The sequence below is a fragment of the Battus philenor genome, unplaced genomic scaffold (assembly GCF_028537555.1).
Source record: "Battus philenor isolate CCGP_79_NKW_IND1 unplaced genomic scaffold, ilBatPhil1.0.hap1 SCAF_1, whole genome shotgun sequence".
NCBI lineage: Eukaryota > Metazoa > Arthropoda > Insecta > Lepidoptera > Papilionidae > Battus > Battus philenor.
In genome coordinates, this window is record NW_027181661.1 from 4,042,105 (window position 1) to 4,061,477 (window position 19,373).

General features: G+C 32.4%; 1 protein-coding gene across 1 annotated transcript in view; it reads right to left on the reverse strand.

The window, feature by feature from the left end:
• Positions 1-13,800, reverse strand: part of Pxn (Peroxidasin) — a 105,152-nt gene extending 91,352 nt beyond the window's left edge. Inside the window, exon 1 of the mRNA XM_068764960.1 lies at positions 13,597-13,800. Within this exon, the coding sequence (XP_068621061.1) occupies positions 13,597-13,757 (161 nt within the window). The 5' untranslated portion in view covers positions 13,758-13,800. The remainder of the gene's footprint in view (positions 1-13,596) is intronic.
• Between the last annotated feature and the right edge of the window lie 5,573 nt (positions 13,801-19,373).

Genomic DNA, 19,373 nt, shown 5'->3' on the forward strand with positions numbered 1-19,373 from the left:
AGAGAAATTCATTTCAAGGATGTATTACCACTTTAAAATCCTTCACACTGTGATATGTTTATTAATAATTTTGGAATTTTCATCAAGTTATTCTATTAGTTTATTAAGGTATATTTTCAGTGTAATTTTACCACGTGTAGTATCATACTTCGTTCTTATTATAAAATTACGTACGCTACCAACTTTCACTAGAAATTTTAGTCAGATGGTAGTCTTTGCTTATTTACAGCGATGAAGTTATATGAGAATACAGTAGTGTTACCAAGTACTAATAAATTACATTAAATGTTTTAAGGTAGTGAATAATAAATGCCACATAAAAACAGAGTTTGTTGATAAATAAATATAGTAAAGTAAATATTAAATATTTATATCTTGTAGCGAATAATAAAATAGCTAATTGCAAATTGTGTGCACAAAAAAGCAATGAATATTCTATAAAGGCTATCCCAGATCCCAGGGATACATTCGGTATTAATGAATAAACTCCCTTTGATTAACGATAAATTAACGATTACAAGAATGTAATTATTTCTAATTACTTTTTTATTTCCGTAATACGTAAATAATAATTTACAAAAGTTACCATGAATAGTAACCAAACGTGAATGAAAATATTACATGAAAATGGATATCTTGATTCAGTGCGGATCGTTACCTATGCTACCAATACAGTAGGATTATTGGAATGTTTCACTGTGAACAGTTTAATCCGACTGTTATGAGAGTAGATAACCTTTGACGTTCAACCCCTCAAAATCCATTAACCAATGAATGAAACTAACACAGCAGTATACGTCACACTAAGTCTACTTAAGAGGATTAATCGGTTGTTTGTTTACCAATGAAATGTAAACCGTATTGTTTTTGACAGTTTAAATACGATAAAGTTAAATAGAACATACAAATCATATATAATTTTACTAAAAACCAGTACTGAAAGGATGACACGCATGGCAGAGGACAGACAAAATAGCAAAAAGAATAGAAATTAACAGGTGCTTTGAGGATCTGGAGTGGAGACCATTACAGAATGCAGGTCCACTTCTAACCGGGAAATTTATAGGGAGGCCCATATATAGCAGTGCAAGTCCAACGAATGAAGTGCTAATGATTACAACAAGACTTTTGTAAGAAAAAATCAGAATCGTATCTGCATTGCATTTTGTCTGTAGATGTTGCTGCTAAACCTAGGGCTTTTGCAGCTTCATCTGAACTGAGTTTTTTTTTTTTTTTTTTTTTATGACCCCCGCTATTGGGGGCCTCTCGTACCCCTATCTGATTTTTGGGACAGGGACCTTTTTTACAATTATTTTTTCACATAAATTTTTTTTATTTTCATGATCTTCTCTTGTTCATCTTATCATCCGTTCTTTTCTGTCTATCATGTTACATTTCTGTTCTTTTATGCCCTTATACTCTATTCCTCTTTCTTTCGTCCTCTTATTTTTTTACAGTTCTTATTTACTTGGTACATTTATCACAGTTGTTTTCTTATACAATTAATTATTTATTTTACATCAGTCTTGTTTTTATTTTGTTTTGTTTTTACCTAGTTTTATTTTTATTAATTGCTTGTATTATGATTATTTTACAGTACTCGAGGAAGTCATTTCTAGTTTCAATTTCGCCTATCAGGTCTGAACTGAGTTCATGGAGCAGAAGGGTCCGTGAACTTAAAAGAATCGTATCTGTTTATTTCTGTCAATATTAATTCTGTAATTTATGTATTGTTTAATAACTTATAGGATAAAGTAAAGTAAATGAAGTAATATTTAATAAAATTGTATACTCCTTCTTCTTCTTTTCAACAGATAGACCGTTCATTGCAAAGCATAGGCCTTCCACAAAGATCACCACTGGCATTGCGCTGCCCGCGAATTTAACTACGTCATCAGTTGACCTAGTGGGCGTAGTATTTACGCTACGCCTACACGCTCGTGATCACCACTTGTGAACTTTTCGGCCCAACTAACGCGGCTGCATATGCAATGTGCCCCACACAATTATAAATACTCTTAGTCTTTCATGGAAATCTACAACAGATAGTATTTTATTACAGGTTATATTTTTATCTAAACATTTATATTTAATTTTTATATTTGTTATAAATCGTGCTTCTTAGACCTAAAACAACAACTAAAACGTGAATATTTTTACTAGCGACGTTCTTCTACGATCATTTAATTTGAGCTTAATGAGAATAGGAAATTCGGCGCTTGTCCAGGATAATGAGGCACCGGCTCCAATGCCGCTTTCCATTCCTTAGGTATTCAAAATATTTATTGTGTTATTTTTTTTCGACCATCAATCACTGAGAACAAACTACACTGAAAAAAACTACTAGAAACAATTACTTTTGATCATTAACTAAGACGTGTATGAACAAAGCCTCTACTTTAAAAATATTTTAAAACTAGTATTGTGAACCACGATGCAAGACTGGTTTCAGGAGCTTGTAATATATATCCTCATGTCAGTAAGGCCTCAGCTGCTGACCAAAGGCTTCTTCTTATAGATTTTCAACAGGACCAGTTGGAGGTGGACTGCATCCAATGTCTTTTGACGATCTTAACATGGTCGTCTATCCAACTTGTGGATGGACCTCTTACGCTACGTTTTCCAGTGTGTATTCACTCCAGAATAAGAGCCCAGCAGCCATTTGATCGCTATTTTACCAGCCACATCAACTCACCCACCTACTGGGCTATGTACTTTCATTCGTCTAAGAATATCCGCATTCCTGATTCAAAATTGAGAATAGCTCTGTCTGGAGTTCAATGATTAATTCTGAACTTCCTTACTTCTCTTGTTATAAATATAAGTACTTTTTCAGAAATTTTACATTCACATTGAGATGAGTTTATACTCACACAATAAAATATAACATTAAAATTTTATGTTTTTTGAATAATGGTACCCAAGCTCCATAGCTTTTTATATGATAATATAATATCACAAAGAACGGTATCTAATTTTCTTAAATGGATAACTTTATACATACATATTTTATTACAAATTATAAAATGTATGTATATATATATATATATATATATATATATATATATATAATGAAATAATATTATTATCTATATAAATAAGAATGATGTATCGGTAAATGTGTTCATTCACGAATCGTTTACATTTTCATTATACGATACGGAAAGAACTTGCGGAAAAAAAAAATTGCGAAGCAAATTATATGTTTTACAGGGTACGAAATAGAAACTAAATACGATAATTAAAAACAATTTATTAATTTTAATAATAACAATTTGTTTCCTAATAGGAAATTCAATCATAAAAATATACGCTCTTAAATTTTATTCATTTATTTATTCTAGAGAATTGCGCCATGACTATAAGAAATTTGTAAAATTCTAAAATGTCATATATGAGCTATTTGTAAATACTATTTTACATTTCATAGTAAAAAGATTAGGTGCCTAATTGACAGAATTTTAATTTTTATAGTCTATTGGTAAACAAAAAAAATATATTTAAACAATATCTAAGAAAAAATGCCATTGCCATCCATGTTATTTTTTTAATTGATATTTTTTTAATTTTAATAATCAAAATATCATCGGATTGTGTTAAGCTAATTTTAAAGTTAGTAATGGTACATTTAAATAAACTTTACACTTGTTTAGTCATAACCTTAAAAATATAACGCCATACCGAACGAGTCTTTATTTCGAAAGGTACTAAAAGCTATATATAATAGCTATATATATGTAAAAGCTAGTGACATTTACTAGGTGTTTTGATAAACAAAAAATAAAAGTCAAGTTTAACACAAACCATTCAACAACTTACAGAGGAGATATATCAAAATATACCATAAACATAAGCATTTTAAAATTAGCACAATGGAAGCAATCTCGATATGAATTAAAAATTGCGAAAGAGAGCGAAGCGTAAATTAAGTTTCCCGGAGCAACAAGTAGCAATCCCCGACGTGATTTTATTATCATGAAATTTGAAATACTTTTAAAACAATATCACAAGCGAACGCTTTCCTAGGAATGTACTTATGTAAGTAAATAAACCAGTTTAATTATGTTTATATTTCTAGCCACAATATACATTGCGGTTTTATACCGCGACATGTTGAATTAAGTGACCACACAATTTACATTCTCCAGAACAGTGTGAATATAAACACCACAATATGTGATAAAGCCTTGCTTGCCTTGTTACTGGCTACAGAACTTTGTCGTCTATTATTATTTCATATTAACGTATTTCAAGAGAATTTTTGTATCAGAAGAAAACATTGTATTATATAAGTTCGTGTGCAGAATAAACCGAGCCTACGTAACTCATGTAACAATACACCACGGACTGAACTCCTCGCAGAGTCCATAAATCTTTGCATGCATTCATGTAATGGTTCGCTGGCGTCTGCAATGCACTCGAATTAGAACAGCGGCGACCGAGTGCGTACTTCACATCATAATACGAAAGACTGGAACTCTTTAAGGATAAGAACGAGTGTGCACGTACAGATAATAATTATTATTATTTATTTCGGTAAAAATGGATACAGTCCTTAACGTAGCCTACTAGATCGAACAATTATTTTAACCATTAATTAATAGTATTTTTAATTATTATTATTAATGAAAAAACAATGCAAATATAACAAAGTCAAAGATGTTATTGTTATTGTTAAAATGCATGTATCCACTTATTTTTTTTCTTTTTTCAAGTCATAAGACTCCACCAAGAGAATAAGAGAATAAGAGAACTACGGGGGAATACATCATTATAGCCAAACCTGGCAAGCGGATTGACGATCGCTGTGTGATATTATGGTACGCAGAAGACGAACTTGTGTGTACGTAGTGGTAATCCTATATAACTAATTCACAAAGTGTGAATTATATAAGAGTGTTTCTTGAGAATCGAACCGGCGACTCACGATAGAAAGTTACAGCCTATAACACTGGGCTACCACTACTCGATCAAATATAAATTTTTAGTAACAGATTCATGACATATCATTTCAGCTGTTGAACGTCCACTAGTTAAAAATCAAACTTATTACATAATGGTTAAATTATTCAGATCATTAGTTTTTACTTTTATGTGGGAAACTTTTATACTATGGTAGTCATTAAAAAACGAGAAATTGTTATAATAGTCATACATGAATATGCTCGGGATTTGTGTTATAATTTCTGACACAGTTTTACAAAAATGGAAATATTTACAAATATTTGAAAACTATATTAATTTTCATTGCATCTATTTAAACACTTTTTTTATTATTTTGGTTCGTACCTTATATGGAGATACAGTATTAACATGAAATAAGATACATCACTATCTTACATTCGGTGTATTGAAATGTAAAACATGTTTCACCAAAATCGTGCAGCGTGAAATGAGATTGAATAACAATATCTTGCATAGGTTGCAGAATTGTGTTGTCAGCCAAATATATGTCAACGATTTCAAACTATTACTTGTGTATGATATTACCAAAAAGGGAGATAGTGTTGTATCTCTTACTTTCACTCAATTTGTTACCACGTCTATTATCTCGTCGAGGCCACTAGAGAACCTTTACGCCCAAAAGGCCATTGTTTGTACAACCAATTTTTAAACTTTCATTGTAAGTAATCTTAGTTCTTTTGCGGATATCCTCATCTCTTGTTCGATTTCCCACAATAGATAAGCGTACTTCTTCACGTCTTACAGAATGATGTCAAGTAGGTTATTGTTACATACCATTTATACATATATATATATATATATAAGACTTCACAGTATGTAGCTCCTATTAAAGCTTTATAATTTACTTTTATAGTGATATGTTTACGTCATGAAAAGAATGTAAAAGAGTCCATTAAAAGATACTAAAATAAAATAAAACGTTCCCTATTGTTATGACTTACAACACTGAAACGTGCCCTCTCACTTCGGGTCTTGTAAGCAATAACGTAGTCACTTTCTTAGTCACTGAACGACCCATAGACTATGTGATTATGGGTAATCGAGATTTTTCCACGAGAATCAGGAGATCGTAGACGAATGAAAGTAACAGACTTATCCCAGCGAATCGGTAAGTTGAAGTGGCAGTGACCCACGGACCAGCACACTTGACAAACTTTTTAAATTTTTAAAGCGACTACAATTGCCGATATTGTACATGATATATTTAAATTGCTTAGAAGTGTTATTTTTTACTTGGCTAACCCTGTCGCCCAAGTGATATTTACACGAGGGATTTTTAATGGCCAGTTATTGGGGACCTCTGCTTCCCCTATCTGGTTTGGGACAGGGTTGTTTTATAGCATTACTAATATTTCAGCCTTTTTTATTTTCATTCTTGGCTTCATCCTTCACATAGTCTATTCTTTTATACCACAAATCGATCGGTCTTTCTCTTCTATTCTGATTGCCATTCGTTCACCGCCTTATCCTTTTCCCCTATTTCTTATTTTTGAAAAAAAATTACATTGTTTTTTTTTTATTTTTACATACTATTAACATTATCACAGTATAATTTTTTTTTCTTATTTATCGCAGATTTTTGGGGTATTTATATTCTATTTTATTATTATTTAATATAATTTATTTCTGCATTTTGTTGTTTCTATTGCCCAATATCAATTTCATTTATACATTTTTGTTACTTGTTTGACAATCGTTTTGCAAAACTAGAAATGCTGGCCTACTGTGTCCGTCATTCATTATAGAGGAGATTGTTTCCTGGCTTATTTTAAAGCCCAATCGGCGTTCGGTCTCGATTCAGGCCCTCCCGAATGCGGGACAGTCAACAACAACGACGGTTTCCACACGAGGACTAGTGGTAGGCTGCCGAGGTCTTATATTGCATAGGCGGACACCACGTTGAGTGCCAATTTCTCTTCCTTTTTGTTCCGATAAATGATAGTATAAGTCAGTTTTTTTTTATTATTTAAGCCACCTATAATCCGTCAAATGGCAAATATCTTTTACAATTATTACTTTAAATTTTTAAATTTTTCCCTACCGCTAATTTCTAAGTTATTTATTTTTTGTGTATATGTTACTTAATTATTACTACCTTATTATTTATCTAGATTGTTTGTTGCTATTTATATAATTGTTTTTGTTATATATTCGTACGGCGGTTAAGTTATCTAAATATAAAATGATTAACGTTTTCTTTCTCGTTAAATATTATCGAAAAGAACATCGTGATAGCATATGTGTGGTTTTATAAATTTTTTTTCATTAATATGATTCGCTCTGAATTAAGTAAAAAGTTAATTGTGAGGAAACTTAAGTAAAGTGAATCACTAAATACTTAAAGAGCTCCGTTCCAAATCTGTTAGGTACAAACGTTCCTGTCATATGCCGACATTTGTTCCGTTACGAGTCATAACTTAAATTGTAAGTAAAATTTTCATTAATTTTGAATCATTACCTATTCTATTTTAAACAAAACTATTCTCAAACGTTTCTTCATTAGTTCATATCGTTTCAGTCTCGAAACATATTGATGTAATCTATGATGAGGTCTTACCATAGCATATTCTCTACTTTTCTCGGAGCAATGATAATACGGAGTTCCGTTATTGACTTGATAACACCAGCCGTTTACTTTTCGTACAACTAGTAGTTTGTTGAACATATTGGTTGGTAACATATTGTGGGTAGTACATAGTCTGTTCAGGGATCAACCTGTTGGTGCGTTTTGCTGTTCATAGAGTGCGTAATATTTTCTTTCAACACCACACTTCAAAAGCCTCTTCTCCGTAAATTAGTCATATTTTAGAGTCATAAAGAAATATCAATAATACCAGTGGTTGAAAAATCTTTCAATTTAATTAAACCGATTCATAATCCACTCATAGACGGTATAGAGATAAATGCTCCACTCTATCTATTTTTCGGACTCTTCTCACGTATACGTCGTAAAAAGTATGTGAACAATACCTGCCAAGTATGTAAGTGGAATTTTTCGATAAGTATTTTAGAGCCTTTCAATTTATCTTTCTAAATGGCAATATAACGCAATAATTCCCCGCCGCCATTCAATAATAACATACCTTGGAAATGGTATGTACTATCGGTATTTGAAAGAAACGCCGCAAATACATTAAAGAAAACACCGCACTTCATTCACCACATCAAATAAAAGCAATTAAATATGACTATATTTGAAAAGCAAGTTCTAAAGTTCAATAACACTTAATAATATTTATAAACAATGGTGTAAATGAAAGTTTTTCACACGTAATTAGTCATTTTGAACAGTTCAACGAGAGGTCTCGGTGGAATTGTTATGGCGAACGAATCAATTCTCTGAACCGCTTATACAAACGTAAAAATAAATATCTGTGCCGTTAGCACGATCAAGTCGAGATTTATTTTCGGGCACACTTGAATCAGAATGTTAAACACGTAACGACTAAATACTCAAGCCAAACTATGGTGTTTTCGTCCTAGCAACTACTTCCATAAAATCTATGTGATGCACCGAACCGCCAGAACCGAAAAAGTTTACTAGAGAATCCACGAGCTTATTAACTAAAAACGAGAATTAAGGTTGGCGCCAACAACGTAAGGGCGGTATTCCGGCATATTAAAATTGAAGCCGTGACCAAAAACCATCACACTCATGGAAACATAAATGTTGGCACAACTGTAAGGAATTAAAAGAGGTTCGGAACCATTAAATATAGTTAAAAAAAATAACTAGGATATCGAGATAATAGAAATTCACACAAGATTAAATGCTATTTAGTTTTCCCATAAAACATTATTATTTTTTTTTTCAAAAATTAGTTCTTTACAAATGTAACAATAAATAATATTAATAGCTTTAATAGAAATTTATCAAATAAGAGAGTCAAACTTATAACTTTTATCAGAAATCTTTATTTATTCTCGTTGTTATTGTCCAATAACAAAACATTTGGCGAAGCCTTACTTTTCCAGTGTGAGTCTACTTTTCAAGTTAATTTAGTATTATGCAGCCCAGTCTGAGAGGACGCGATATTGCCACAGGAACTAGCAATCAATCGTCTTAAAGAGATTTGCAGAACCCGTGAACTCAGCGTTTTCATAGTTTATATTCTATTTTCTTTTCGTTTATAATTTTTTTTTAGAATAATAATATAACCTTTATACTATTTTTATTACTGTTGTATTAGTAGCTAGTTTAGTTTATTAACGCGTCAGCTATGCGCAGGATTTCTCTACGAGATTGAATCAGGAAAAGGGAGGTCCGTAGATAGTCGAAAATACCCCATAGCTCAGCGGATGCAAGTTGATAGGACAGTTGTTAGATTATAATATGGCAGATGTGGAATGCCATATGCCAGATCGCTGCTGGGATCTTAAGGTTCTGTAGTGGAGACAGACATCAGCCTAGAGTAAAATGTCTCCTTTCAAAGTGGTCAGCTGTGGAAGTCCAACGACGGAAATTTTAATACAATGTGAAACTGCTGCAAACTCTTTAGTCTCGGATTACCTTTTGAAGAACTAATTTACTATCAATAAATTGTTGTTAGTTTTATTGTTCAAAAATCTGTTTTTATATTTTTTAAATAATAATTTATAATATTATAGCGTATAGTTTAACGCTCTGAATAACTTAATTATGACCAAAGCTGAAAGGCCTACAATAGGCAAACATTCAAATTTATGCAATGTCATATTAAGCGTATGAAAATTTAAAATACGTTGTTCTGTTGGCGTGCCAAAATAAAATGAATTTTAGACATTAATAAATAGTTATAACACTAATATCTGTGAAATATATTACACTTATGTTTAAGAATGTAATGCTAAATGATTACCGTAGTTGCAAATTTTGAAGCTCGTTATTTTTGAAGAGGCAGCCGGTACGAAATGAGGCGGATTTATCGTTTTCGTCGGTACATGATTTAATACTTTAACTTTAGTCGGCAGTGCCTTGCTTTCATCTTTCATAAATACATTAAGATCGTTCTTTACAAAAGATGAACGAATAGGAAATGCAATAGTCTCTTAAAGAGGTTTTAAGTATTAGGTGAGATTATGGAAATCTATTATGTATGCGTATTACTACGGAACACCGACGGCGTCGTTGTGAAAGACGATTTGCCAACGAATATTCAAATTAATATTCTTAATCATTAACTATTTTAAAAATCTAACATAAAAATAGCATTATTGTACTTTTGTTATATTATTTGATTAAAATTCGTTACTTTAAAATTATTAACACAAAAGTTAATGAACCATTATGGAATCTTGAAACGTGTAATATATTATCCATAGCGAATAATAGAGATTTTTTTCTAAAATTACAGATCGCATACATCTTCTTACAAGTTGAACATAATAGACAAACTTTTATAAAAAAAAAAACCTAGACAAATGCTTATTGATATTCTAAAGGCCGTTATTATAGAATAAAATTATAATATATATTTATTATAATATAAGATGTATTGAAAAATATTTGACTTTATATGTTATCCGCAAACTTTTTACTAGAATTCCGGTAAAATTAATAATTTTTCGCAGTTATTTCGAAACCGTATGATAGTTAAAATATTTCGGTGTTTTCCACGGTTTTAGCGCCTAATTAGGAAAGTTTTTAATAAATATCGCAGCTGAAAATTAGTAGTCATGATACAGATACCGTCGCGTAACAAGCTTGAAAGCATACAAACGAACGGATCGACGGGCAAACACTCCAACGAGACAAAGACGGGTCTCATCTTTGCAGGGAAATCTACGTAACTGCTAGGAAACTTGGCGGAGACGTATTATACAACTTATGATGAATACAAGCTTATCAATTTTCAATATGAAAATTCTCTATTGTGTAATCATTATTATGTTAAGAATATAATTCTTGTCTTTTTTTATAAACCTGCATGTTTTTAACTTCTATATACTGACTGGATCCAACTGGTCCTATTGTAAATCTATAAGGAGGTCTATGGGCCGGGCGGAAGTATACTTCTTACTGAGATGATATTATAAAAAGATATATCGTTTTCCTTTGCTCTTTCCATATATAAATTAAACATATTGCGTCTTTTCTTCTTCTGACTCATGTATTGCTAGATGCAAGATGATCTAAGCAACACACAAATGTACTCTCTCGTTGTATAATTATTAGCATCATCATTATTATTTCTGCAATATAAGGTTTACTGCTGAACATAAGCCTTCCCCGTTCTTACTCTGCTATGACTATTCCCAATTTGTTTATTTATAAACTCTTTATAAATCTCTTTAAGTCTGAATAACATTTAAAATGCATCAACGTTTTAATAAAATGTAAAATATTATGTCCCATGTTTGATAAATATTTATGTCGACCGGAAGATGTCGAAATGCGTCAAGAGATCGACCTTATCACATGCGACCAAAAAATTTTTTTAAATAATATTTTAGTCGCAAATAAATATATTCTGCATTTCTGTTCTTGCTGTCTTCAAATTCTGTAAACAATTATATTTACAAAAAGATTTTGTAAACATAAATGTGATCCAATCACACTTAGTCTTTTATAAAACTGATTTACAGGAGATAAAATAACGGATTCATTTCTGTCGGAATATGCTAGACAACTTTAATGACTTTCATCTAAAATATTAAGCATTGGTCACTGGTAGAATAATTCTTCGTAAAATTTCTAATTACGGTAAAATAAAATTACCTACCTACTATTAATAAATTACTTTTAACTATTAAAAAATAATTTTTTTGAATCCTATTATAAAATATTAATTTATATATTTTATTTCTTTTTACAATGGATTTAATGCCTTTTCTTTAAATATGTACTCATTTGATTAAAAGCTACCCTTCATATAAGATAAAAAGATCAGTTATATATATTATAATCAGAATAAACCGTAAAACTAACATGTAAAATGAAACTTGTTTAAATAAGCTTGATTTTTCATTAAATTACTTTTATCATAAAATTAAAAAAATCATCCGTGCCGTTATCATGATTCGTTTCTACAAATTGTTGACAAAATTACAAGGGGTCAGTAAAAATCATAGTCCTGATTGTACAACAATCAAATAACCGGTAAATTTTGAAACAACATGTTCGACGCCGAAAGACGTCGCTAAAAATAAACTCAACGCGTGTGTGTAAGGGCAATCCGTAGAATAACACAATTGCGACTATAGTATACATTCGTGTATCGGCTCAGAGTAGGCATATCGACCCAAGATTAAAATGCATTGCATTGTGCTGTATTTTTATCTCGTGCATCTTAACTTTGGAAAATGGTTAGTACCGTATTAATGTCTCTAATTATCTTGCTTTAAATAAAATATCCTAATGCTCTATTATTGCATTAAGATTGTTATAAAAGTAACCACAAAAATAACTCGTTTGGCGTTGTTTATAGACTGTTCTCAAGTCAAAGCACTTTTGAACCCTCGTATCTTTAAGATCAAGGATGCAATTACAGGAGAATTCAATCTGATTCTAGTTTCTGGCAAATTGCAATCGTCTGGCATTCTTACCATAATGTACACAAATGATCTATAAGCTATTCTATGCGAATAAGACTATTAATAATGAAATAAATAAGTATTACTATTAAATAGACTAAATTAATTGTTGAATATATATATATATATATATATATATATATAAAGACGTTCTCTCATTCCATATTTTGCTTTTCTCGGGAGTATTTTAAAACATATGCTACATATTTCCGAGTTTTAAATATTACGAGGTATAATATTTAAAAAAAATTTTTTTTTTTTGGAAAAACAATTGTACTTCTTTATAAGTTATCAGATTAAAAAATTATAAAAAGCGCTTTCGCGATTTTATAACACTGTTTAAATTTTAACCATAAATAATTTTTCGAATGCCGTCGGATTTACACTATATTTTTAATTTATTTTATTTCTTTAATACCAGCTACCTTTGCTTTCTACATAAATATTATTTCATCAATTATTGTGTATAATATTCTATAATAAACAAGTTTTGGCCAAATAAAAGTAATAGCATAAAAGCTTATTTCTATAATAAAAAAGTCGTAAAGGCAGCGATTAATAAAAATACTTTGCCGAACGTTGAGAAATACGGATCACGAAGAAAATGATCGCGAAAGTTAGAGAAATAATATTTCTATAACTTTCGCGAGCTTCAGCGCACGGCGCGAGCTATTTTAAAACTAAAAGAATTTTCATTTAAATACGTAAGCATCATAGTTCACACATCTTTAATTTTATGCATTAGGCTTATAAAAAGTTTCAAACGTTTCAAATTTTTTAACACAATTTTTTTAGATTTAAAAGGTTTGATGTGGAAATCTCTTTCAGAAAATCTTTAAAGAAATTATGAACTTTACAAGCACTAAACTTTAATTTAATACAGAAAGAAAAGGATACACCGGCTGAATCATTTGGACCATCGTTCGAGGACCAGTCCAGGCGCCGCGTATTTATTACCAGGCTATTTAAATATGCAAGTTGCAAGAACCGGTTTTCGCATAGCAAATACGGGCACACCAAAACCGAAAAAACGCGACAAAATCTTTCGCAAGCTTCGCTCGCGCCGTGCATTAAATCTGCAAACCCGAAAAAAGTTCGGCAAAAGTTTTTCGTACTTACAGAGTGTGAGCGTCCGTCGGTGTTTTCGGAACGGCCTGGAGGTCCTGGTGGAGGCAGCGGACCGCGTTCCGGATGCACTGGCATCTCGCCGGGCAGGTTATTTCTCCGATCGCGAAAGTCAGTAAGTTCAAAAAGAGAAGTAATCTAAGTGAGGGACCCATTTTCGGGCCGAGGGAGCGACTACTCGCCGCTTACCGCCGCGTCGAAAGGCGACTGGCGTACGAATGAGCCGCTCTAGAAGTAGCACGAAGTTAACAGCGCGGGCGGAGTGCGGGCGGTCGCGGGCGGGACCTGTGCCATTGGGAGCTTCGCGTATTGCTATCGCATCTAACACACATTGTCCATCGCCATAAATTGCACTGCAACCGATGATTGGACGGAATTGGCGGGACTCTCCTTCTGCTCCTATACATTTATACATATTGCAATCAGGTTACTTTCTTCCACGGGGAAGGGGTGACAGACTATCTCACGCTTCACCCGATGCCAAGTGATTCTCTCTGCTTCCACATATGGACGGGTATATATCTAGAAGGAAAATTGGAAATATTTTATTTTAATTAATTTCTAAGAAAAAATATATTGCTTCGTACTCGACCTCAAAATTATGAGGTTCAATTCCCGTTTTATCATTTAAACAACTGAATTTTACAGTATTAACATGATACCGTCAAATAGAAGTGGAATAAATCATTATACTTTTCTTTTGTTTAAGTGACAGCGTGTTTAAACAGAGAAAAAAAATATTTTATGTGATTTCACTGTTTTTCAATACTAATTTATCACCAATATGTTATTAAAAATTACTGTACAGTAACAAGTAATTTGCATTAAACAATAATTTGCGAAATAAATTCAAATTATTAGTATTGATTTGAAATGGTTCAGATCCACTTTAATCATATTTTTCCAAGAAGCTATGAACAAACTGTTGGACCAATTAATTTCAGCTTCTGTTTGACTGCGGGCTTGTACAGAAAATCAAAAGAAATAAAAGAGGCGTGTATGAAGTATCTTTTATTCAAAAAAATCCAATTAAAAATTATCGAAGTCACTTGTTCATAGACACCGTTACGAGTTTTGGTGTTAAATCATCTACACTTCTGAAAGAACTTAATTTATGAGTCAATTTTTGAAATATCAGTGCATACAATTAAGTTTTTACATATTCTATGAAACGCATGAGTAAAATAAACGTTAAAGTTTTGACTTGTAACTGACATTAACATAATTTTTAATAGCAATTATTATTAATTGTTAATGTTCAAAATAGTTCGTTTACATCTTAGTTAAAGAGATGAACCGTCTAATTAAAGGTAAGTGCAGTCAAGAAATAATGATTTATATTAGATTCATTCAGATTTTATTATACGAAATTCGTGCCTAAAGCCCATAGATAGATAGATATACAATGAGTTGCAATGTTATAAGTGTTTGTGTTAAAAAAAACTCCATTTACATTCTAATCGCGTAAGTATAATAAAGTTTAAAGTTTACGTTTGTAACTGAAAAACATATTTCAATTTTAACTTTCTAAAATTTGCATCCTTTGGCAATAATCTGGTCATAATGACTGGACCTGTATATGATTTTATATTACAGAATTAATGCTAATTAAGTCATGATTAGAAAAGGTTATTACATAGTCATATATCGTCGTCGTCCTCATTTTAACCCACAGACGCCACCTGCAAGGCATAGGCTTTTCCAAAAGATATCTATATACCATAATTAATACGCTTAACAGGCGGGTTGGCATTCACAATGTGGTATATAGTACGCAGTGAACGCTGCTACCAATCCTCTTGAAACTTATTTATGACAAGCGGCAATCCCATATAATTAATTTATCAAGTGTGAATTATGTAAGATAGCATCCCAGGAATCGAACCTGTGCCTACCAACGTACTCCGTTGGGCTACTACTGCTCAAGTAATTTCTTTTACGCTAAATTTATTCCTTAGTCTTGAACGATACGCTAATATCGCAAGTTAAAATTATTGTTGCAATATGAAATCTATTTCTATGTTTTTGTTAAAAAAATACAAGAGATAAACCCACATAAATATTACAAGATTATAGATTTAAAAAGGGTTAGTTTAGTTAAGTCGCAAATATAGATTATATGAGTAATATCACTGAAATTGCTTTAGATGCCGTCGGCGAATCCGACGGAAGAATTAACGTCGGAGTAACATGCGACGGCCGTCTATCGTTCGAGTCAGCAATTTGACACCAAATCATGGAAATATGACTCAAATAAAATATATATATGTCACCTGCGTACTTTCTTGTTATTTACCTATTGTTTATGAGTTACGCTTGATATAATTTAGCCTACACAGTTTAATCATCTCAATCAAAGTGAAACTAAATGCTTCCTCGAGGCGAACTCTCCTATCACTGTATATTTATAATATACCACATAAATTTGCGTTATTTTATATCTACATAAATATTGATTTAAAAATGTAAGTTATCAGCTGATAGACGCCCAATGCAAGGCGTAGACGTCTATCAAAAATCACCACAATGATCGAACCTTTACCTCCCGCATACGTCTACTTTCCGCAATCTTGGCTATGTTGTCAGTCCACCAAGTGGGAAGCAAACCCACGCCGCATCTAACGGCTTACGCTCGCTCCTCTAGAACCTTTCTTCCCCAACTGTAGTTGGTTGCACAAGCCGAAGCAAAAGGGCCCTACTTACTGCCACTTTAAACGAATAATTATTCGAGCTATTTCGTATATTTTCAGCCTACGATCGGGTAATTCTTATATTTAGAGAAACTCAACAGTCTGTTTTAAGTAACTTCCGTATGCGTAATTAATTCTGACCTTTTGTAGATTGTCTTTTGTATCTATAATATCATCCTATTACAAACAATACGTCCGTATAATTTAAAAATTTTATCTACCACAATTATATATTTATATAAACATAAATCGAAAATCTCGTTCTGCAAGTAATTTACTGCCGTCGCCTGGAGACTTTTGAAGTCACGGTAATTTAATCCCAAAAAAATTCGACTATGTTTGTTATAGGCTGTTTCACATCAAGACGCGTTTAAAAATCATTGTACTTTTATTTTAAGCTGAGGGATATCATTATAAAACAGGTCAATTTGGTACTAGCTACAATCAAATTCAGCTGTTCCGGTATTTTTTTATTAAGTACTCAAGCGATCATTACAATTTATTCAAAGTGGAATAATGTTTAATGATAATAAAAAATAATATTCACTTTCATATAATAAGAATTACAAATAAATTGCATTGACGTAACAGCGGATAGACAAAATAATTAGTAACCCTCTGTGACCTTAGTATGAATTATTGTGTTATGGGCCCCTGAGGTGCTTCAAACAATATTATTGGCAAAGGTAAGAATGCACAATATGTATAAGAAAAGTTGAAGAGTAAAAATGAAAATAGGCTAATAAAGACTACGCGAATTAAGTAGTTAAGGCCGATCCCGGCAACGCTAGACCGGTCGTCGTGGCGATCTTTGGATGAGGCCTATGCCCAGCATTAGGCGTCTATTGGCTGAAAATAAGTACAGGCTTTATGCTGTCGGTCTACCTAGTTCATCACTACACACCCTACCGACTCTACGTCTGTCTGCTCGTGGTCGCCACTCGAGAAACTTTCAACTCCAACTGCCATCAATTACACGAGTGATTTTATCCACCCAGTGTCTCTTCAGACGAGTAATTATTGAAGCTCCGTCGGTGACCCTGATTATTTTGCAGGTCTTCTTATTTATGATATGCAGCGAAATTATATAGCAAAGCCTTCTTGATAGATCTTTGTTTGACTTGAAACCTTTTTAAGATGTCCATCGTAACGCAAAACACATTGGTCAAAGACTTTCGTATTCAGACAGCTATCTAGATGAAAGTAAATATTTTTTTAGCACATATTATTTGTGATAAAGCAAATTTTACTTAAACTATTGATTTTGTTCTAAATAGTAATAGTATAGTAGTAATAATTAATCAAAATTATCGATTGCTTCTGGTTGGTGGTCACATAGTGATTTTTAGTTTATCTGATATCTTTTCGTCTAAGTATATAACGAGACCTCTCTTCTAGTCTCTGTCGGAGAAAAACATAGGAAAACACCTTATTTTAATGACCTTAACAAAGTCGTCTGTCCACCTTGATATATGGTTGTTGCCATGGAATAAGTAACGATACTTTTCTGATGATGATTGTGTATGTAGCTATATACCTATGGTGGATGATCTAGACGTAAAATACAGTCACAACGTAATTCAATTTCAACATGAGAGTTGCTTTTCATTTAAAAATTTATGCTCGCTCTATATGCGTACTTAAACGGTGGTACAACATTCGGTCAAGTGAATATCACGGCAATAAAATCACTCGGCCACTAACTTAATATAAGCTAATATCGTTTCGCCGGGTCAGATTCCGTCATATATCCTACATGGAGTGTCAAATTTTTGTGTTTGCACATTGGAAATTTCGTAATACTTATAAAAAAATATCAGCCATTCTGTTTGTTCGTACTATCATTATTTACGCACAACCATATAGATATATCACTAAGTTTGCAAGAGAATTTTTAATAAGTAGTATCATATGTGTAGATGATATTTAAATAGATGAAAATAGAAAATTATTTACAAGCGAGACCGCGAGTCACGACTAGCGTATATGTATTTATTAGCACGTTATTATGCGCGGTATAGTCGCGGAGAAGGCTCGACATTTCCCCACGCAACGCAAACAATGACGCCATTCTAATGATATCCTATTAAAAGACGACACTGAGGTATAAACAATGAAACGTAATGTACGGTACTCTGTTGAATAGATCGTTCAATATAAACGCATGTTCTCGTTACAGAAAAATACTCTTATATACGAGTATAATCTCTAGTTATAATATTGGTAGTTTATGAAATTTAATATAGTGTGTGCAAGTGCTAATGACCACCTAATTAGATCAAATATACGTGTGGAAGAACGAGGGAGGTAAACAAACGTCACTCCGTCTGTTCTTAAATACCTCGTGTAAGTCTTGCTAATCGTTCTCCCACGTCTCACTGCGGCAGAGAATAGTACTTCCGCGCACAGTATATTAACATGCTGGAATTGTTAATTTACAAGCCATCACACCACAGCCGCCTATTAATATCCCTTAATAGCGTTTAAACGTTCATCTCTTGATTGCCTGCAAGGCACTATAACGTATTCACGTTACGAAAATACCAATTAGATCATAGTAAATTAGAAAGCCGTGTTCACTTTATACAAGTACGGGTGGGTTTTTTGTCAAATTTAAAATGAATACTTTAACTCGATTAGGAGCGAAGCAAAGCTTAATTACAATAAATGAATAACTACTTACTTCTTTATATCAAACAATTTTTTTTGTTTTGACCTGGCTTACACTACCCAAAAGGCATTTGAAGATTTCGCAAGTGGGCGGGCGCTTTGTTCGAGAAAACGATTAAAAGGAGGACAAAAAAGCATTAGTTAATTACAAGATATATACTGGTGACTTTGTTAACCTCATCAAACGAGGCTGAAACAGGCCGCTTCCAACGGATTCTACAGAAAAACGGTGGAGGATGTAATAGTCTAATAGTCGTACGTCATACATGTATCGATGTACAATAATTATATAATGAAGTTTAAGACAAAAATAATGATTTTTGGGGAAAGCATTACGCAGAACTCCGCACCTACCTTATCCTCTATGCGGCTGCCGTCGCTATAATTGATCAGATCGGCAGCCACATTAGC